This window comes from Anolis carolinensis, chromosome 6, assembly GCF_035594765.1.
Source record: "Anolis carolinensis isolate JA03-04 chromosome 6, rAnoCar3.1.pri, whole genome shotgun sequence".
NCBI lineage: Eukaryota > Metazoa > Chordata > Lepidosauria > Squamata > Dactyloidae > Anolis > Anolis carolinensis.
In genome coordinates this window covers 32,308,627-32,330,418 of record NC_085846.1, presented here as the reverse complement: position 1 = coordinate 32,330,418, position 21,792 = coordinate 32,308,627, and the positions used below count along the sequence as shown (strand labels likewise).

The 21,792-nt window shown below is 42.5% G+C and overlaps 2 protein-coding genes across 3 annotated transcripts in view; both read right to left on the bottom strand.

The window, feature by feature from the left end:
* Positions 1-462: 462 nt before the first annotated feature.
* gjd3 (gap junction protein delta 3) lies at positions 463-6,784 on the bottom strand. 2 transcript variants are annotated; one of them, XM_003222567.4, is made up of 2 exons: positions 6,603-6,784; positions 463-1,659 (listed from the first exon to the last, which is right to left on the bottom strand). In XM_003222567.4, exon 2 carries the CDS (start codon positions 1,655-1,657, stop codon positions 737-739), a length of 921 nt encoding a protein of 306 aa, XP_003222615.2. In that variant the 5' UTR covers positions 1,658-1,659; positions 6,603-6,784; the 3' UTR covers positions 463-736. The 2 variants fall into 2 exon arrangements, with proteins under 2 accessions (XP_003222615.2, XP_008111579.2); XM_008113372.3 differs by having other exon boundaries at positions 463-1,662; positions 6,603-6,783.
* A 13,264-nt stretch (positions 6,785-20,048) lies between these two features.
* top2a (DNA topoisomerase II alpha) overlaps positions 20,049-21,792 on the bottom strand; it is a 38,079-nt gene continuing 36,335 nt past the window's right edge. Inside the window, exons 34-35 of the mRNA XM_003222458.3 lie at positions 20,800-21,020; positions 20,049-20,416 (exon numbers count right to left, since the gene is read on the bottom strand). Of these exons, the coding sequence (XP_003222506.3) occupies positions 20,285-20,416; positions 20,800-21,020 (353 nt within the window). The 3' untranslated portion in view covers positions 20,049-20,284. The remainder of the gene's footprint in view (positions 20,417-20,799; positions 21,021-21,792) is intronic.

Sequence of the window (21,792 nt, the reverse complement as noted above, 5' to 3'; positions counted from 1 at the left end):
AAGTAGGTTTTGACCTGTGAAAGCTCAGGCTAAAATAAATAAGGTCTGTTAGTCTTAAAAGTGCTGGGAGACTCTTGCACTATAGAAGTATGGATGCTTCAGGCAAAGTCTTGATTATTCCCATTAACAGATTTCATAGACATGTTACACAAACCTCCTGTCCACAAAGTGGGAATCACAGCTTTTAGCTCAACTAATCCAACTTGGGTCCCTCCAGATGGGATTGGACTGCAGCACTCATCATCCCTTGCCACTGGTTATCCTTGCTAAGGAATTGTTATTCAGCAACATCTGAAGGGACACAAGTTGCACATTCCTGCTCTAGTGAATCAGCTTGTTTAACATTTGTCAATAATGAGTTTCGCTTAACTTCAAACAGAATGTTCTCCGTCTCATTTGTGGTAATGCACAGGACGATTTCTTGTTTGGACAGGAGTAAGCCACAGCACCGCAAAAGCCATCTCCCTCCTTCATTCTTTTTATTCCAAACATCTGAGGTTGGCCGTTTACCAACCCGCATCATAACAACTTTGCCCTCTGAAACACATATATGAAAGAAAAGAAGCATGAATTACAAATATCATGGGAGCAAATCCCATTACAAACAAGGATAGACCTTCAAATATCAGGTCTGCATAATTGGACCAATGGCTGAGAAGTGGTAGAGTCCAGCCCCGGAGGAGTCCAGCTCATCCAGGGAACAATAAGTCAGGAAGAGCACTAACTGGCCCAGGCCTTACACTGTCAAGTCTGCTCGGGTGGAGGAGCGAGACGACCTGCTGCACTTGGCGGAGCTTTTATGATGGAAGGGAGCCTTGGGCTCACAATGGTTGGGTATCTGCTCATGAGAAGGTGTCCCATTGTGTCCCCCATCCACGGGGGCCAGGAAGTGCTGAGATTTCTCTTGTTTCTGGTTGGACCAATTGTCCTGCTGTTCGTACGATGCCGCAGTAGGAGGAGGAGCAATGGTGCGGCATCTCCGGCACCGGTTCTTGAACAAAAGGTGAGCCAGCTCCACCAAGCTGAGGAGAGCTGACACCAGTCCCACCATGAAATAGAACTGGATGAAGATGGTCTTCTCAGTTGGGCGAGAGACAAAGCAGTCAATGAGGTGTGGACACATCCGATGCTTGCAGATGTACTGATATTCCACTTGGAAGCCATACAGCATCCACTGCCCAACAAGAAAGCCGATCTCAGCCAAGATCCTCACAACCACATTGACTATGTAGAATGTCTTGATGTTTTGGCTGCGTTGGTTGGTCTGGAGGCAATATTGTGCTTGAGCCCTCTGCACTGCCCGATTGGCTTCCTCCTCACTTGTTTCCATCTCCTTCAGGTTGCGGTTTATCTTAGTGGTCTGGTGCATGGAGTAGATGACAAAGAGGACAGCTGGAGCAGAGAGCACCACAATGTGAAAAACCCAGAAGCGGTAGTGAGAGATGGGGAAGGCCAAGTCATAGCAAATCTGCTTGCATCCAACCTGCTTGGTGTTGCACTCAAATTCCTCCTGCTCATCGTCGAAGACGTCGCTGCCTACGGTGGCTAAGATCAGGATGCGGAAGATAAGCATCACCACCAGCCAGAAGCGGCCCACCATGGGCGAGTGCTCCTGCACCGCATCCAGAAGGGAGCTCAGGAACCCCCACTCACCCATGGCTGCTGTAGCAGAAAATGAAAACGACATTATTATTATTAGTATTAGGAATAACAATAGTAGTATTAGTAGTGGTAGGTCATTTAGACCCCACTCTCCACCAACTTAAACTGAAGCAGGAAAATCACATTCAAAGCACCCTTGACAGATGACCACCCAGCCTCTGTTTAAAAACTTTCAAAGAAGGAGCCTCCACCACACTCTAGGGCAGAGAGTTCCACTGCTGAACAGCTCTCACAGTTAGGAAGTTCTTCCTAATGTTCAGGTGGAGTCTCCTTTCCTATAGCTTGAAGCCATTGTTCTGCGTTCTTGTCTCCAGGGCAGCAGAAAACAAGCTTGCTCCCTCCTCCTAATACTATTGCAGAAGTTTCTCATTAGGTTTGTGTGACACACCTACACACTGCAGCCAGCACACTAATGTGTCCCGACACACAATTTGGAAAGCTCTGATCTAGAGGTTGCTAGAGAGGTGTTGTCTCAGGTAAAGAAATTGCAATGTTTTTAATTTGCAGGGTTAACTCCACTGAATGCGGAGGGTTGATTTCAACCATTGTCTCTTATCTTTTGCATTGGATACAGCTTGTGCCTCCTCTTGTCAAAATGTTTGTTGACCCTTGCCTTAGTGGTTGCCACAAAGGACACCAGTCATAAAGAAAGAGTAGACTTGGAAACTAAACTGATAATAATTGGTTCTTCCTCACTGATGACCAGTGCAAGCAATGATGAGACAGGAATCCTCTCCCTTTGGTCCTTTGAATCTCAGCCAGTGACTTCTTGACTTTTAAACTGAAGAGGTCTTCTTCATCACCTCCTTCCTCCCACCTTCTAAGCAAGTCCGTTTCATCTCTGAAAAGGCTGTGAAAAGGGCCTGACCTTGGAGGTAACAAGAGTGGGTTTGAGAGGTGGGGATGGTGCGGGATGTGTGATGTGTGCTGCTGAGTTATCTGGAGGGGGGACTGATAAAATCAGACAATTCAGGCTAGACTAGGCTGGCTATGTGAATGTCTGCAGGGACAAACTGGCATATCAGGAAGGGACGGACCTTCCCACAGAGGATTGAGCAGAGAGAGAAAATGAACTTATGGAATACCTAGCAGCCTTTGTCAAAGGTCTGATAACTGAGACATGCTTATCTTCAGAATTAAATTTGGACGCATGCTGCATTCTTGCCTCTGTAAGAGCTACTATTAGAGTGTATCCTAAGGATTCGTCACTTGTTGTGGAGTTTTTTTGTTGTAGCATTGATCCCTCTTCTCAGTATGCTTCCTGCTTGAAGCAGTAACTAATCCAAAGATACAAAAGAAGTGGCCTTTTCTGATAGAAGCTAACCCTTCTATGCATCTGTATCAGGAACAGCAGTGGTTTCTGTCACATCTGACGCTGCACTGCATAAGGGCAGTGGTTTCCGACCTTTTTTTCACTAGGGACCACTTGGACCAGGGACCACTCTCCAGCATTAGTACCAAAAGGGTTACAAATCAGTTTGGCTCAATTTTAGAGTTGGTTTGGTTATTTGGGGTGCTGATTTGGAAAATTGCATTGGATAGGCCACATCAGCTCTAGTTTCTGATACAGAATGTATGCCACCCAGTAGTTGCCATCTGCTTGCCATAGAAAATCATATTTAATAATCTACAGCTGATGTGGTGTATTCAATGCAATATTTTGAATCAGCACCCAAATAAACCCAGGAATAGGCCAAAAAACCAAGACACCAAGGCGTCCCTGCTTCCAGGTGCCACATGGAACGGCTCCGCTCAGGGGGTGGGAGGAAGAGGAGAAGCAGCAGTGAGGAGGCTTGTTGTCACATCTTTTCTGGATAGTCAGCCTCTTCCCTCTTGACATCCCTGTTGCCTCATCACTATAAGAGGGTTTTGCGAGACCAGTTGGTCTCGTTGCAATGGTGTCGTAACAGTGAGGCCATGGAACACATTTTAGTTTTTGCAGACCGCTGGTGGTCCATGGACCACAGGTTGGGAACCATTGATATAGGGAAAAAATACTTGCAGAAGAAGCAAGAAGTGAATGCCAGAAGTTGATCAGACAGTTTTTCTTCAGATGAGCACCCCTGGCTTCACAAAAGCTTTTAATTTATCCATTAATTAATGCTGCACATGCTTCTGTCGACCAAAACATTTCACCGACCTCCACACATCTTCTGCCAGAGGCAGTTGACTCCCTAATAACAGAATGGGACTTAGCTTTAGAAATCAAAATAACATGATTGATGACAATCAGATGAAATTGGGAGAAACATATTTTTTTAAGCTTGGACCTTCCATATCTTATATTAGCTTTTTTGCCGGGGGGGGGGGGGGGGGAGCCAAAAAGTTAATTTCCTTGCCTGCTGCTTCAGGACAAAGACTAGACAAACTTGGCAGACATCACCATGTCTCAGAGCAGCAGATCCCACCGTTTATCTGTGGCACTTCTCTTTGTCCTGACTCTCTGGCCATTCAATTTCAGTACACGAATCTCGGCTATAGCATTATGCGAGAGGAGGGGAAACATTTTCCTATCTGTTTCCTCCACACTTTGTATTATTTTATACTCTATAATCATGCTTCCCCTCCCTCACTTGCCAAATTTGCTCCTCTGTGTTATTTTGATAGGAAATATTATATACCTCAAAGGTCAGGCTAAGTCCCATGCCTGGACAAATAAATATTTTTCTTAATTGCATTACAGGTTGTTTCAAAGCAGAGCAATTGTGCCTTTTTGTCATTACTACTAAGCACTTATATTTTATCTAAGTAATTTAAGGTAAAGGGTAAAGGTTTTCCCCTGACATTAAGACCAGTTGTGTCCGACTCTGGGGGTTGGTGCTCATCTCCATTTCTAAGCCAAAGAGCCACATTTTCCGTAGACACCTCCAAGGTCATGTGGCTGGCATGACTGCATGGAGCGTCATTACCTTCCTACCAGAGCAGTACCTATTGATCTACTCACATTTGCAAGTTTTCGAACTGCTAATTTGGCAGAAGTTGGGGCTAACAGTGGGAGCTCCCCCCGCTCCCCAGATTCAAAGCGCCAACCTTTCGGTCAGCAAATTCAGCAGCTTAGCATTTTAACCCATTGTGCCACTAGGGGCTGAAAACCATGTTAAGGAAGTAGCCCCAATTCATTTATATAATTTGATGCCTAGTTAGTGTTACTTTGCAATGTACATCACAAACTAACAATCATATATTTGTTAAGACGCACATTGCAGATGTTTAATTGATCCAAAACTGCCCTATGCCTAAGAAAATGTCACTGTATCTGTTCTGAGAAGTTCCCCCGAGGGAAACTATTTTTTAACATAATGTGCCCATCTCAACATTTTTTTTTTACCATATACTGGGTTATACACAATTCGTAACAGCCTCTTTTTATTTCAGGTGTTAGCCATGCTGCAGAATTATAGCAGCATAACACCACTTCAGCGCCCCTGCCTGCACAAGGCTTTAACCCTTGTGCCCGCAGGACTGATCACTGAAAGGTTAACGGTTCAAATCAGGGGAGCAGGGTGAGCTCCTGTCTGTCAGCTTTGGCTCCCCATGCGAGGATATGAGAGAAGCCTCGCACAGGATGGTAAAACATCAAACACCCGGGCATCCCCTGGGCAATGTCCTTGCAGACGGCCAATTCTCTGACACCAGAAGCGACTTGCAGTTTCTCAAGTCGCTCCTGATATGAAAAAAAAACATTTTTAATTGCAATGGCTCAGTGCTATAGACTCCTGTGATTTGTAGTTTGTTGTGGCATTAGGACACTCTGACAGAGAAGGCTAAGTATCGTACAAAATTGCAACTCTCAATATTGAACCATGATAAAATGGTGAAATTTTTGAGCATGGTTACACCTCCAGCTATAGTACCTAATTTCACCAGTCCCTGGATAAGAGCATTCAAAGACTGAGATGTTCTCTCTTGCATCACATTTGACGAAGTGGCAATCAACTTTTTGGAGACTCTGAATGGCTCTGTTTTTCCACCTTCTCTTCTAAAAAAAGACCTCCTTACTTACTTACGGCTAAGCGTAGGTGCATTTTGAAAATGGTAATGCATTTGTGTTGTCGAAGGTTTGCATGACTGGAATCACTGCTGTTGTTGTGAGTTTTCCGGGCTGTATGGCCATGTTCCAGAAGCATTCTCTCATGATGTTTCACCCACATCTATTTTTTTTTCGTTTCAGGAGCAACCGGAGTTGCTTCTGGAGTGAGAGAATTGGCCGTCTGCAAGGACGTTGCCCAGGGGACGCCCGGATGTTTTGATGTTTTACCATCAAAGGCTTCTCTCATGTCCCCGCATGGAGCTGGAGCTGATAGAGGGAACTCATCCGCGCTCACCCCGGGTGGGATTCAAAGCTGGCAGCTTTCAGGTCAGTAACCCGACCTTCAAGTCACAAGGCTTTTATCCCCTAGGCCACTGGAGGCTCCAACCCACATCTATGGCAGGTATCCTCAGAGGTTGAGGGGTCTGTTGGAAAATAAGTGAGGACATTCCACAGATATATAAACCTCACTTACTTAGTTTGCAGCAGACGCCTCAACTTCCGAGGATGCCTGCCATAGATGTGGGCAAAATGTCAGGAGAGAATGGTTCTGGAACATAACCATACAGCCCGGAAAACTCACAATTAGCCAGTAATATAATTTTGTGCACTTAAATAAAGATGCAAGACCCTGTCTATGTTAAGCAGGGCAGGCTTGGTTAGTACTTGGATGGGGGACTGCCAAGGAATACCAGGTGCTGAAGAATATAATCTGAGGAAGGAATTAGCAAAACCACATTTGAGTGTTCCTTGCTTAAGAAAACCCTATGAAATTCATGGGGTTGCCAAAAATCAACAGGTGACTTGAAGGAACAGACACTCTACAATTCATGCCTCTTCGTCTCCCCCTTCACCCCCAAAAAATCTTTCTTCCTCTAAGCTGATGCCTGTCTTCTGGAGCACCCATTACCTGCTGCCTGTGATGCCGCCTGCCCCTCGGTCTGGTCTAAAGTAGTGTCCCCAGTCCTGCAGTCGGCATCTCTTTCTTTGTTCTCCCTCACTACTTTTGGCTCTGGATAGAACAGTGGCACAGTACGGAGAGAGGCAGGGTTTCCCCTCTAGTTCTGCCTGGAAGCTTTTAAAGTGACAGGACTGTCCCTGGATGGAGAGTGGCATTCATTCCCCCAGGGGCAAAGTGGATGGTCCAGTCCAGCCTTGTCCTGACCTCTCTCTTGGGAGGAAGGAACAGATACTGCCCCACGTTTTAAGGGCAACAGGAAGAATATATGACAACTTAATTTTAACCTCACTTTAAAAAGAGTCAGAGTTTACAATTCGCCAATTTAAAACAAAGCAAGACGTTTTACCGTAACAGAGGTAACCTCCACTCCCTGCAAAAGGAGCTAAGGAAAACAATGACACCAACCATCCTGTTTTCTTTCTTATTAATTTCAAAGTCCTCCCCATTGGCATAAAATAAGAATTAAAGATTCAACTGTGTGCTGATCTGTTTTAGCGAGCCTGAGAAACCCCATTTTGACAATAGCCGATGACTCTAAGGAAGGCTGAGCGAAGGAAGATAGACACTTTTGAACTTTGGTGCTGGAGGAAAGTCCTGAGAGTGCCTTGGACCGCAAGAAGATCCAACCAGTCCATCCTCCAGGAAATAATGCCCAGCTGCTCACTGGACGGAAGGATATTAGAGGCAAAGTTGAAGTATTTTGGCCACATCATGAGAAGACAGGAGAGCTTGGAGAAGATCATGATGCTGGGGAAAATGGAAGGAAAAAGGAAGAGAGGCCGACCAAGAGTGAGATGAATGGACGGTATCCTTGAAGTGACTGGCTCGACCTTGAAGGAACTGGGGGCGGCAACGGCTGACAGGGAGCTTTGGCGTGGACTGGTCCATGAGGTCACGATGAGTCGAAAATGACTGAACGAGTGAGACGACGACGACGATGACTCTCTGTGGTCTGTATTGTTTTGCTGAGTTCTATCATTTTTGTTATGCTAGAAATGCTGCAATTACAATATTATGTGCTAGGGTCACCATATTTATACAGTGCCAGAGCCTGAGTACATCCTCATAAACAACAAACAATCTCTGGTTACATTCTCTGTTGGTCACAAAGACCTCAGATAAGAATTGCCATGTATGCTTTATGTCTATCATTTATTGTGAGTTGGTTGGACTGAGAGCAGTGCTGGGCCTTAATAGATCCTCTGGCCAAAGTTAACGTTTGTTGTCTGTTTGCCATCCTGCTCTGTTTCAGTGCCCATCCTAGCTTTGTGTTTCATCTGGGAGGATACAGTGGGATAGCTATTTCAGATCTACCCAGTATTCCCCACTGGTCATTTCAGAAAGGAAATCTGATAAATGTGTTTTTTTGGGGAAAAACTGGGGAACTTTCAATTTGAGCAACTTATATTTTTTTATCATGTCAGAAGACTTGAGAACATACTGCAAATTGCTTCTGGGTGATAAAATATGCCGTCTATAGAGACATTACCCAGGGAACGCCCAGATGTGTTACCATCCTGCTGGGAGGCTTCTCTCATGTCCCTGCAAGCTAGAGCTGACAGGTAGGAGCTCACCCTGTCTTACGGATTTGAACCAGCGACCTTCAGGTCAGCAACCCAACTTTCAGGTCAGCAGTCCAGCCGGCACAAAGGTTTAACCAATTGCGCCACCGCAGTTCCTAGCATATTAGATGAACCTCACTTACACAAAATAGGCAGTCTACTACTGATCCATGGATACAGAATTTTTCAAAAGAAAACTCCTGAGATTGCTTAAAACTAGAGTACAATGGCTATCTAAGCAAATAGTTGTCAGTCTTTGCCCTGCCAGATCTTTTGGGATTTCAGCCCCCAAATACATCAGTATTGAATATGCTGTGTGGGATATCTAGGAGTTGAAGATATCTGGAGGTTCAAGGATTGAGTATCACTTTTGTAGATCAACTGTCTGCCAACTGAGACATTCATTGCTAGCATTCTTCAGAGATAGCCATCCAGCTTTCAAATCTTTATGGAAGGAAATCTCACCATCTCACAAGACAGATATTTTTACTGTTGAATACGTCATACTACCTAGATGTTCTTTCAGATGTTTAGGAAAAAAATTATTTTTCTGGGCATTCAAGTATTCAATTACAATAATGGCAGATGTTACCTTTTCTTCTGAGTCTTTCTTGGAATTGGGAGCTTTTTAGAATGTCTGCATTTGGCCCAAATGCTACTACATACCTTTACCCCTCATAGCAGAGATTTCCATACATTTAATTTTGGTCACACACTTTCTAAACGTGCATTGTTTCATGACACAGTATTTCAGTTTTACTAACAAACTGGAGGTTAAACAGCCCCTTATAAGAGATACGGTCACACATATAAATAGTAATAACAGAATGTATGGGGACCCAATATATCTCATGAAAACTTTTTCATTTATATTTTAAATATATATTATTATTGTTTATTTTACATAGTCACAGTTGGGAAAGCTCTGCTTTATATAGTTACTAGATTGAAAACAGAACTTGTGCAGAAAAGGGAATTTTTGCAAGTGTTGCTTGTTACCTGGTTCCATGACTTGCTGAAATTCCCTTTTTTATACAACCATTGAAAGTGTAGGAACAGTGTAGGATTTTTATTGATATGAAGTCTAGTTGTGTCTGACTCTTGGGGTTGGTGCTCATCTCGATTTCTAAGCCAAAGAGCCTGTGTTGTCTGTAGATGCCTCCTAGGTCATGTGGCCGGCATGACTGCATGGCGTGCCCTTACCTTCCCACAGAAGCGGTACCTATTGATCTACTAAGATTTGTATGTTTTTGAATGGCTAGGTTGGCAGAAGCTGGGGCTAACAGCAGGAGCTCACTCTGCTCCCCAGATTCAAACCGCCGACCTTTCGGTCAGCAAGTTCAGCAGCTCAGCAGTTTAACCTGCTGTGCCACTGGGGGCTCCTGGGGAAAGTGAAAGAAATGAACATTCAGTTTTTCTTGAGAAGCGGCCGATTGGGAATTTTCCTGAGAAGTTAGATTAGACTTGAGAACGGAGGGAGTGAAAAATAGACTAATTAGACATTCTGAGAAAATCCGCGCAAAAACCTTGAAGACCAGGTGTGTTTGGCATGATCTCATGGCTACTTGGATGGCTTAAATTAAGTGGTGTTTGCAGGAGACAATGTTGCCATATGGGATTGCTCTCTAGTCTGTCTCTGCTCTCAAGTTTATGATTCAAGTATCCTCAATTTTCCTGCTCTGATCCATGCCTTTTTTTTCCTTGAAGGGTTTACTGGGACAAGTTCCTGTTTTCTTGTTTATGGATGTTTTAAGTACCGCTGTAGATTTTGGCTTTCTTGATTTAATGTACTAAGTCATTATTGAATTATTCCTATTTTGTATTTTCTATTTTTCTGACCCTTTTGAAAATGCCCTTTTCCCCTTTTATACCTGTTTTCTTCAATAAACATTTATAGACAGAATTACTGGGCTCTGGTGTGGTGCTGCAAAAAGGTGTTTCAGTGCTAGAGTGCAACAGTAACACGTAATTAAACAGGAAATAACACTTTCATACCAGGAACAGATTTATTTTCAATTTTTTTTACATAGTGTAATTCATCAGAAAACACTAGAGGATGCAAATAATGAGTTACAGAAAATGTACCTGTAATACACTAAATTGCATGTTTGTGTGTTGTCACTATGATCAAATGAAGCTACATTTCAAGAACAATACAATTAGGAACAAAGTTGTTTCATTAAAATAACAAGCAATGTTTTATTGTTACTTTTGAGCATTCAAAGAGAATTTTCCCCCCAAGCTTTATGCCATGGTCTCATCGACCTTAACAAATCTCCTCTTTACTGAAAAGAAACAACACAAGTAATGCAAAAAAGTATCACCCATATCCAACACAACACAAGTGGGACACCCTGAAAATGGATTACTTGTCAAAAGTAACTTTCCATGTTTATATGGTACCCTCCCCTTTAGTAAAATTCAACGTATATCTATTAGTATATATACTAGTTTTACCCTCTTCCCCCTAACTTCATGATATTTGCTTTTAGGCATCCTGCTTCAGAGGCAAAACTTCTGCTTCCTTCTATAAACACCATCATATTTTGCCTTATTTTTCCCCTCTGACTTTCTGCTTGAAGCCAAGAAAAAGAGAGAAAAGAGGGGGAAACAGGATGGCAATGAGAAAATGAGAGAGAAATGTGACTGCAGAAGATGGGGCAAGGGGAAAGGAAGGGTGGTGTGTTGTGGATCTAAACATTTTTGGGAAAATGGACTCAAAAAGTTAAAAAAGATAAAAGCCCTTCTAGAATTATACAGGTAAAGGTTTCCCCTGATGTTAAGTCCAGTCATATCTGACTCTGGGGGTTGGTGCTCATCTCCATTTCTAAGCCGAAGAGCCGGTGTTATCCGTAGACACCTCCAAGGTCATGTGGCTAGCATGATTGCATGGAGCGCCGTTACCTTCCTGCCGGAGAAGTACCTATTGATCTACTCACATTTGCATGTTTTCAAACTGCTAGGTTGGCAGAAGCTAGAGCTAACAGCAGGTGCTCCTGCCGCTCCCGGGGTTTGAACCTAGGACCTTTCGGTCTGCAAATTCAGCAGCTCAGCTCTTTAACACACTTCGCCACCAAGGTTCCATAGAATTATATAATTGATCTATTTATTCATGCAAGCCAATAGCATTATGGCCAAGGTATCCACGCACTGGATACTTTTAAGAACTTCAAGGCAACCCATACCTGAACTTGCTCTTAGGATGGATCTACACTTCCATATAACCCAGTTTCTGAATCCAGATTGTCTGCTTTGAACTAGATTATATGAATCTACACTGCCATATAATCTAGTTCAAATCCTATAATCTAGATTCAGAAACTGGATTATATGGCAGTGTAGATAGAGCCTATGTGTCTTCTTATGGAGTGTATTGATGAGGCAAAGAAATAAGTCAATCCATAGACAACGCATAGGAGGACATGTCTTGTTCAGGTTCTCCACTACTGCAAGGAATGGGAAATTAGTCTCAACATGGCCTATAGAAGTGGTTCTCAACCTGTGGGTTCCCAGATGTTTTGGTCTTCAACTCCCAGAAATCCTAACAGGTGGTAAACTGGTTGGGATTTCTGGGAGTTGTAGGCCAAAACACCCGAGGACCCAGAGATTGAGAACCACTGGCCTATAGTAAAACCCTTGTAATTCTAGGAGAGGATGCATCTGCACTGTAAAATTGATACACTTTGTCATATAACTCTATGGTATCACTTGGCATGCAAAACCCTTCTATTATCACATGGGCAGCAGAGTGAAATTCTTGTGACACAAATATTTGGCATTAGGGAACATTTTGAGAAAGTTACTGGGGGTTTTGTGTGGCTGTCAGCTCGCCATGGTGTCTTGTCCATATTTCCTGTGAATTTTTCTTCAAGGATGCCCAGCAGTTGCACTTACAACTTTTGCATATGGCTGACAGTGCTGTGCATCTGCATTGTAGAATTAAGGCAGTTTGACACCACTTGAACTGCTGTGGCTCAATGCTATGGGATACACGCAATCCCCAAGTTACTAACAAGATAGGTTCTGTAGGTTTGTTCTTAAGTTGAATTTATTTGTAAGTTGGAACAGGAACATTTTTTAAAGTGTAACTCCAACATACAACCTGTAAGTCCAAAAATAAACAAATACAATTAAAAACATCGATTATTAAAACATCAATTAATGTCGTGCAAATTCAAATCATAATCCAAGGGCTGTCCATTTGTCAATCACATTACTACGACCTTTGTATATAATGGGACTTGAGTGGTCATGGATTCTGGTATCCACAGGGAGTCCTTGAACCACATCTCAATGGATACCAAGGACAAAATAAAGGCGTTTTAATTCCCTTCTAATTCTGACTAAAATTGGCCCATTGAATTCATTAGATGTACCTATATGTTGGGAGCCCCCAGTGGGCTAAACCGCTGAGCTGCTGAACTTGCTGACCAAAAGGTCGGCGGTTCAAATTCGGGGAGCGGAGTGAGCTCCCGCTGTTAGCCCCAACTTCTTCCAATCTAGCAGTTTGAAAACATGTAAATGTGAATAGATCAATAGGTACCACTCTGACAGGAAGGTAATGGCGCTCCAGGCAGTCATGCTGGCCACATGGCCTTGGAGGTGTTTATGGACAACGCCGGCTCTTCGGCTTAGAAATGGAGATGAGCACCAACCCCCAGAGTCGGACATGACTAGACTTAATGTCAGGGGGAAATCTTTACCTTTACTACCTATATGTTGACTCATTATTCAACAACAGATCAAATGGGAATACAATTGTTGAGACAAACCTAAGGATGGCAGCTTTGCCTGATTAATTTATGATATTGTGCTTATCAATAATCTTCCCCCAAGCTTCCCCACCACCGTGGGAACCAAGATAATTTTCTTCACATTCTTATACCGAACATCCATTACCATTAAGTTCAGTGCTGTGATTTCTCTGCTGTATTCAAATAGGATAGACATATTTATGTGGGGGTTTTTTTGGAGGGGGGGGGGATAGTGCCTGGCAAGTCTTTAAATAGCACATGGCCAGGAAGGCTGAAGTGTTGGATGAGTCTGTTCAGAGCTAGCCCAGTCCATCCCCACCCGAGTGGAAAATCTGACAGCTCTTTGGACTCTTGACTGCTTTCCAATAAACACTTTGGTCTCACTGATACAGGGCCCTGGAATGTCATTTGGGCGATCAACGCTGGGTGGAGGGGAAGGGGCCACCCCAACAGGTCTGGCTGACGGCCTCCCAGGCAGAACACATGCTTTTGCAAAGGTGAAATATTTATACACACTGAAACCAGGAGAGTCTGTGCGGTATAAGGTATACACTACACACTGAAGTCATACATCCTGTTTTTATCCAGCCATTGAAAAGGGGAGGTGGTATCCCTGCTCCTGCCTACTACCAACATACTGTATTTACTCGAGTCTAATGCGCCATTGAACCTAACATGCAATTCAATTTTCAAAACCCTGAAACCACAAAAAAATTGCTGCTGATTGTAACACGCAGCAGCAGCAGCAGCAGCAGCAGCAAATAATAATAATAATAATAATAATAATAATAATAATAATAATAATAATAACCTGCTTTGATTGAAGTCAAAAATCAGAAACTCCTCAAAACACAGCAGACAAAAAACCAGTACAAGAAAACCGCACTACAAACTAGAGCTGACAGCTGGCACAACAAAACACTGCATGGAAAGTTCCTTGACAAAATTGAAGGAAAAGCTGATAAGGAGAAGACCTGGCTATGGCTCACGAATGGGACCCTGAAGAAGGAGACAGAAGGCCTGATCCTTGCAGCCCAGGAGCAAGCCATCAGAACAAATGCAATTAAGGCCAAGATTGAAAAATCAGCTGATGACCCAAAATGCAGACTGTGCAAGGAAACCGACGAAACCATTGATCATATCCTCAGCTGCTGTAAGAAAATCGCACAGACAGACTACAAACAGAGGCACAATTATGTGGCCCAAATGATTCATTGGAACTTATGCCTCAAGTACCACCTCCCAGCAGCAAAGAACTGGTGGGATCACAAACCTGCAAAAGTATTGGAAAATGAACATGCAAAGATACTGTGGGACTTCCGAATCCAGACTGACAAAGTTCTGGAACACAACACACCAGACATCACAGTTGTGGAAAAGAACAAGGTTTGGATCATTGATGTTGCCATCCCAGGTGACAGTCGCATAGATGAAAAACAACAGGAAAAACTCAGCCGCTATCAGGACCTCAAGATTGAACTTCAAAGACTCTGGCAGAAACCAGTACAGGTGGTCCCGGTGGTGATGGGCACACTGGGTGCTGTGCCAAAAGATCTCAGCCGGCATTTGGAAACAATAGACATTGACAAAATCACCATCTGCCAACTGCAAAAGGCCACCCTACTGGGATCTGCACACATCATCAGAAAATACATCACACAGTCCTAGACACTTGGGAAGTGTTCGACTTGTGGTTTTGCGAAACGAAATCCAGCATATCTATCTTGTTTGCTGTGCCATACAACGTCGTTGTGTTGATAATAATAATAATAATAATATAATATAAATTACCACCTGCCAGCTGCAGAAAGCCACCTTACTGGGATCTGCACGCATTATTCGCTGATACATCACACAGTCCTAGATACTTGGGAAGTGTCCGATGTATGATCCAATGCAACAGATACGACTCAGTAGAAAAACAGGGCAGGGAAACAACTGGCCTGCAAGACCTGAGCAGGGCTGATGATACCGTGATTTGGAGAGCTCTCATTCATAAGGTCACCATAAATCAGTCCTGCATAACCTGTGGCCTACCTGATGTGTGGGACTCCAAATGCTAAAAGCCCTAGTCATCTTGTCCAGTGGTCAGGAATTCTGGAAGCTGAAGTCCAAAACACTTGGAAGGCCACAGGCTGTATAGGCCTGCCATAATTCAGTCAATTTGAAGGCAGAAATCATGTGGCTTTCCAGATGTTATTGGACTGCAAAGACTCCATGATGAGGGATGATGGGCACAGCAATCCAACCACATCCAGAATGACATGTGATTTCCAACTGCTCTATTTATATTATTGCAACCATCCTTGTTACAATTTGTGTGTGCGCGCATGTGTAAGTGTGCATGCATGGATCTTCTCAAGATGTTATGTTGAAACTTCCATCATCCTCTTAATATCTTTATAATGTCTATGGTTTATGTGAATTTTAGTCCAACATCTGCAAAGACACTCTAAATGTAAGATGCCAGATACACTTTTAAAGAACTGTTACTAGTTGCTCAGCATGGTGTGCATATAACATCACTCCCGTGCTTTTCTTCTTTCAATTTTTCCTGCTAATGTGTAAATCGGCTGCCACATATGGTAAAAATATTTTGTTTCCTGACAGTTCTAGTACTTAAAAGTAGAATTTTTATGCATTGTACTCATCATTGAAGGTACAATATGCATCTGGTAGACATCGTGGAACATAATATTCCACGATATCTCTGTCTGACTCAAATTTATAGCCAATAATCTAAAGATGTTTCCATATGTGAAGCATACTACTTCCCAAACCATGAGCTTACATCACATTTTCTTTGATTTGTTACTGCTCACACTCCTACTGTCAGGATTTTAGGAACTGACAGAATCTGCTTTCCATAAAGTATAATGGTTTTGAAAACTCGTTTTATTCTAAATTGAATGCTTCTGCCAAAAATAAACATGGATAAGATCTAAAGATTTAAAATAATCAAAACCGAGGTGGACCCGGGCTTTGCAATGTGTTTAATTAGTAAAGGTAAAGGTTTTCCCCTGTAGTGTTCAACTTTGGGAGGTGGTGCTCATCTCCATTTCTAAGCTGAAGAGCTAGCGTTGTCTATAGATGCCTCCAAGGTCATGTGGCCAGCATGACTGCATGGAATGCCATTATTTTCCTGCTGGAGAGGTACCTATTGATCTACTCACATTTGCATGTTTTCAAATTGCTAACCCCGCTCCCAAGATTCGAACGCTGACCTTTCAGTCAGCAAGTTCAGCAGCTCAGCAGTTTACTTACACAATATGTTGTGTCATTTATCAGCTAAATTAATACACATTTGTGTTCTGTTTCTGGTGTACTTGTATCCTGGGGTGCATTCCATTTTTAAAGGGCTTGAAAAATCATCATTCAGCATTGTTTATTCATACTATTGGGTAGGAACTGAAATATCTGCTCGATTGTATCCTCCCAAGTGGGGCATGAAGATAGGATTTTATGTGTGGCACCTTGGAGCTGCCTCGAGTCCCTTCAGGGAGATGGTGGCGGGGTATAAGTAAGGATTATTGTTATTATTATTGTTATTATTATTATTGGCCCTGAAACTGAGTAGGAAGGCAAACAGGCAACAAACAATAAATTTGGCCAAAGGATCCTACTAAAATCCAGAAGAGCTCTCAATCCAATCTACTCTCAGTGCTGACAATGTTTATTCCAAGCATTAATAATTTATAGAACTTCAGAGCTATACAGTGACAGAGTGTGCATAAGCAATATTTACTGCATACATGGTAATCCGTATCTGAGGTCTATGTAACCAGCAGAGACAGTAGCCAGAGATTGTTTATTGCTTGAGAATGTTCTCAGGCTCTGGCATAACTTCTGGTTGGTGACTCTGTGTACAATATATTGTAATTGCAGCATTTCTAGCTGCCACTTTGGAAGGGTTTAGGAAAAGCCTGAAAACTTGGCTGTTCACACAGGCTTTTGAATAAGTATCACCCTCTTGAATGTTGAATTCTTATACAAATGGTTATCCTTGATCGGTTGCATCCTCATGGGTAATTTCTCTATATAACCTCAGGGTTCAACTCACTTTTGAGTTCTCCTATAGCACTTTTAACTTCCTCCATGTTTACAAGTCTCACTTACTGCACTTTGATCAGCCCATCCTTATGTTTTATTGATGTGTTTTAACTTTGTCTTATTAATGGTTTGATTTTTAATCGTATGTTTTAATTTTTCATTTGTGCGTTTTCAGTATTTGATGTTTTTGTATGTATACTCTTTTGCATTTGTAAGCCGCCCTGAGTCCCTGCAGGGAGATAGAGGCAGGGTACAAGAATAAAATAACATAAAAGGAGCCTCCAGTGGCCTAGGGGATAAAAGCCTTGTGACTTGAAGGCTGGGTTGCTGCCAGGCTGCCAGGTTCGAATCCCACCTTGGGAAAGCACGGATGAGCTCCCTCTATCAGCTCCAGCTCCATACAGGGACATGAGAGAAGCCTCCCACAAGGATGGTAAAAATCAACACATCCGGGCGTCCCCTGGGCAACGTCCTTGCAGACGGCCAATTCTATCACTCCAGAAGCAACTCCGGTTGCTCCTGACACGGAAAAAAAAAAAGCATAACAAATAGACAGACCTCAGCAAAGTAATACAGATCATACAGCTATTGTCACTGAAACAGATAAGCATACTGATGACTCATTCTTATTTTCATTAACAATACTATAGTTAGTCTTGATTTCACTTTAACTGCCCTGGCTGCATCCAGATTTATAGCTTGAAATATTAGAGCTCTTGGCCATGAATTCTACAAACTGCTCCCTAATCCATAACTTCCAAGGATCCCATAGGAAATGGTTATGGAAGCTGAATTCCATGGAAGTGGAATCATAGCAGTATGTTAACTATATAGCGTGAGTAGGCACTAGGACTGGAACCACTGATAAAAGTGTGTATTTTATTATCTTACCTCCAATGCACTTTTCTGTAAAGTTCTGTCTGGGACACAATTGTCCAAAACTATTGGAAATCCCCTCAGCCAACATAAGGGAAGTCCAATGCAATCACTTATCTTCTTTCCCCACCCAGGAAAGGCTTGCTGTTTAGATCCCACAAGCAGCAAAGATGGAAAGGAAAATCTTTTTGCAAATTTGGAAGCTTTACTGTTTCCGAGCCAGATACAAGATAATATTCTGAGCAAGGGAAGCGATGAGACGGTGCCTTGGGGCAGGCCACGCGGGCATATTGAAGGGAGAATAAAGGGGAAGGCGAGAGTGAAGCAGACAGGTGTGGTACTGGATTCCAAATTACAATAAAATTTGCTTTTTCCTTACCATCTCTGCTTCCCTTCCCTCTTTCATAATTATCGGAGGCATTCAGAGAAGACTCCTCAAAACAGATCTCACCATGCCATCCCCACTTCTCTTTCATCCGTTGTTGTGTCCTATTATGTGTGAAAAAGGCTATCATATCTCCATGATGCATGTGAAATAGTCCACTTCCTCCTCTATATAATGGTTGGCAGCAGGACCAGACCTTGGGGGGTCAGGAAGGCCTGATGAAGGGAACCCTCATACTGAGAGGAACAAGAGATGGAAGGAGAGAGATAAAAAGGCCTCCCCACTGTAACCTCTCCCATCATGTTCTGCATTGCTTTCTGGAGCTGCAGGGAAACACATCATCCAAGTTGCAAAGGAAGCAAATTAGAGGGGTTCCAACAGAGGCCTTTGTTGGGACAGAAGTAGGGAACAAACATGAAAAGAGGTGACACCACCTGGCATATCATATGCTGAGACAATGCAGTGGCAAGTGGAGGGGCAGGAGCTATTTTGAGCTGAATTCAGACAGAAAGGGTTTCTAGAACAGTAGTCAAACTCATTTTCATCACTGGCCACATTATTAGCCTTATGTGGTTACCTTCAGAGGGCTGTTGAATTCAAGAATGGAAAATCTTTGGATACAGAAAGCCAACTATAATTTTTCACATAATGATCAGTGCCTTTTAATTTTACCCAATTTGGGTCCCCAGATATTATTGAATGACAGCTCCCATCATTTTCAATGATCTGCCATGCACACTGGGGATAGTGGGAATTGTAACATGTAGCTCTGAGGTTGGAGAGAGGTTAAAGGACATTTTAATGTCAGACATCATATCCACAAGTCTTGTATCTAAATTCAAACCCCACTATCCTGACTGAACAAAACAAATGTCAGCCTTCTAGGTGTTACTGTATCACAACTCTCACAGCTGTCATGTCTAATGAGGAATACAGATAGTCCAGCATCTGGAGGGCCACATAAAATGACACTGGTGAGTTCGATTTGGCCCATGCGCCTTGAGTTTGACATGTAGAATCATAGTATTAAAAGAGACCACATGGGCCATCTAGTCCAACCCACTAATAATATTTTTGAATTGCCAGTGTATTTCGTTTCTTGGGTTGCTGTGAGTCTTTTGGGCTGTATGGCCATATTCATTTCTTGCTTACCACTTCCTTTAGAGATGTGATGTTTCGAATGCATGTGGCAGCAAGCCTTGGGCTCTCATTCTGCCTACCATAGGTTCTTCAGGAAATCAGCTATGGGTGTGTTGGTTTTTTTTTTGTGATGGCTGACGGCTTTTTTTTCAGCATAAAGAACCAACAAATTCAGAGGCAAGGATTTCTAAGCACATTCTTTGTGGCACGGGGGAAAAAGAAGATCTAACACACTATCTGCTACATTGCCCCTTGTATAGGGATCCTAGGAAAAATCTCCTGGGAACACTCTTGGAAGAAAGGGCAGCATGGCAACAATCTGCTGTGATCTGTGACTTGCTAGCAGATTATTCAAAAAATATAACACTAAAGGTTGCCACATTTGCAATTGCAGCCCAAAAGATCAGAGCTAAAGTAGCAAAATCCAGACTTGAGGACAGAAATGGAAATGGTGATGGTTTGGGATGATACAAATCAGACAGTCATTGTTATGTTACTGCTATCATAATTTTAAAGAGCTAGTTTTAAATTTTTAAACAAGTTTTAATGTTTATATTGGAAAGTGCTTATAAAGGTTGTACATTACTGATGTCATGGCCTATGGCTAGTACAATAAACCATTCATTCATTCATTCTTACAATAGAAAACCATTTATTAAGTAAATGCAAGAAACAGGAATTGAACAGGGTTAGTAACAAACACCAAAAATATTTACAAAGACTGACATAACAATGTTAAAATTTCATGCGATCAAAAAGGCAATTGAAAACATTTGGAACCCACTTTTTGGCCTTTTAAAACAGACAAATCACATTTTCTAATGAGATAGATTGAGATGCAAATAAGCTTTGCATCTGTTCAACTCAGAGTATCTCATCATCTGATTCCTCAAGATACTGGATAGGCTTTCTGGACCGGCCCCCTCTTTCACGGGGTGCAACTGGTGAGTCGATATCTGAGTCCACTGAAAAGGAATCATCCATCATCTTGGACTTCTGCAAAGGAAAAAGATGGGTTGTTAAATACTCTGTGGATATTAGAACCACCAAAATATATAGAGATCCCATACCTTACCCTCGCTAACTAATTCCCCCAACTTTAAAAATTAAAAATAGCATTTTTCAAATGTTTGCCCTCAAATCATGGAATCTCCCAACGTATGAAAACAAGCCCTTTCCTCAGAGACCCATATGATCCCAATACCTACATTTCTTTCTGCAGAAAAGGTGTAGCAAAGGCCAAGCAAAAGGATCAAATAGTGGAATGACATTCACCAGCAAAAAAAGCCTGAAGAATTGCCCCTTAAACATAATTACGCTGGGAGAACATTCAACTATGTTCTCTATACGTGAGAGAACTCAAGTCATGGCAAACAAACCTTGGCTGCTGTTGTCTTTTTAACTAGTTGGCCAAAGTCAGAATCTGAATCCTCAGAATCGGAGAAGGGCCTCCTTTTGACAGGTTTCTTTTTCTTGGCAGGCACAGGGTTTTTGGAGGCTGCTCCATCTGTACCAGAATCTGAACTCTTAACAGCTGTCTTGCTGGTTTTTGCCGTCACTTTTTTCTTTGAGAAGGCATCCATAATAGAAAGCTGGTTGTCTATGAACAAAAGAAGCAATTAGATTCTTGCAGTGACACGTCAGAATCATTGTGTCAGAAGAGACCACACAGGCCATCCAGTACAAGCCACTTCTATGCAGGAAGAACACAATTGAAGCAGCCTTGACAGATGGCCATTCAGATTTTGCTTAAAAGCTCCAAAGAAGAAGCTTTTACCAACACTCGGAGGAAGAGAATTCTACTATTGAACAGCTCTCACAGTCAGGAAGTTATTCCTAATTTTCATGTGGAATCTCCTTTCCTGTAATTCAAACCCACTGCTTTGAGTCCCTTCCACACAGCCCTATCTTCCGGAATAGTAAGGCAGAAGATCCCACAATATCTGCTTTGAACTGGGTTATCTGAGTCCACAATGCTATATATTCCAGTTCAAAGCAGATAATGTGGGATTTTATTCAGCTGTGTGAAGGCGCTCTAGTCTCCAGGGTAGCAGAAAACAAGTTTGATCCCTTTTCCTTATGTCAGTCTTTCAAATATTTGTTTTCTTTTTCTGCCAAGAAGCTGCCACGTTTCCATGCTCCTGCTTCAAAACACACTCTGAGGATGATCAAATCAAGCAAGTTACAGCAGAGCAAAATGCAACACAACTAACAGGACATAGCACAGTACTGCACATGAAGCAGCAGCAAATAAACATTGTTGGATAAAAGCATTCCTTTGTGCAGATTTCATTATTTTTTTCGTATCAGGGGCAATTTGAGAAACTGCAAGTTGCTTCTGGTGTGAGAGAATTGGCCGTCTGCAAGGACGT

Bases quoted from the DNA above. Each gene is read 5' to 3' on its own strand.
- gjd3 (XM_003222567.4), bottom strand. From the start codon at position 1,657: ATGGGTGAGTGGGGGTTCCTGAGCTCCCTTCTGGATGCGGTGCAGGAG.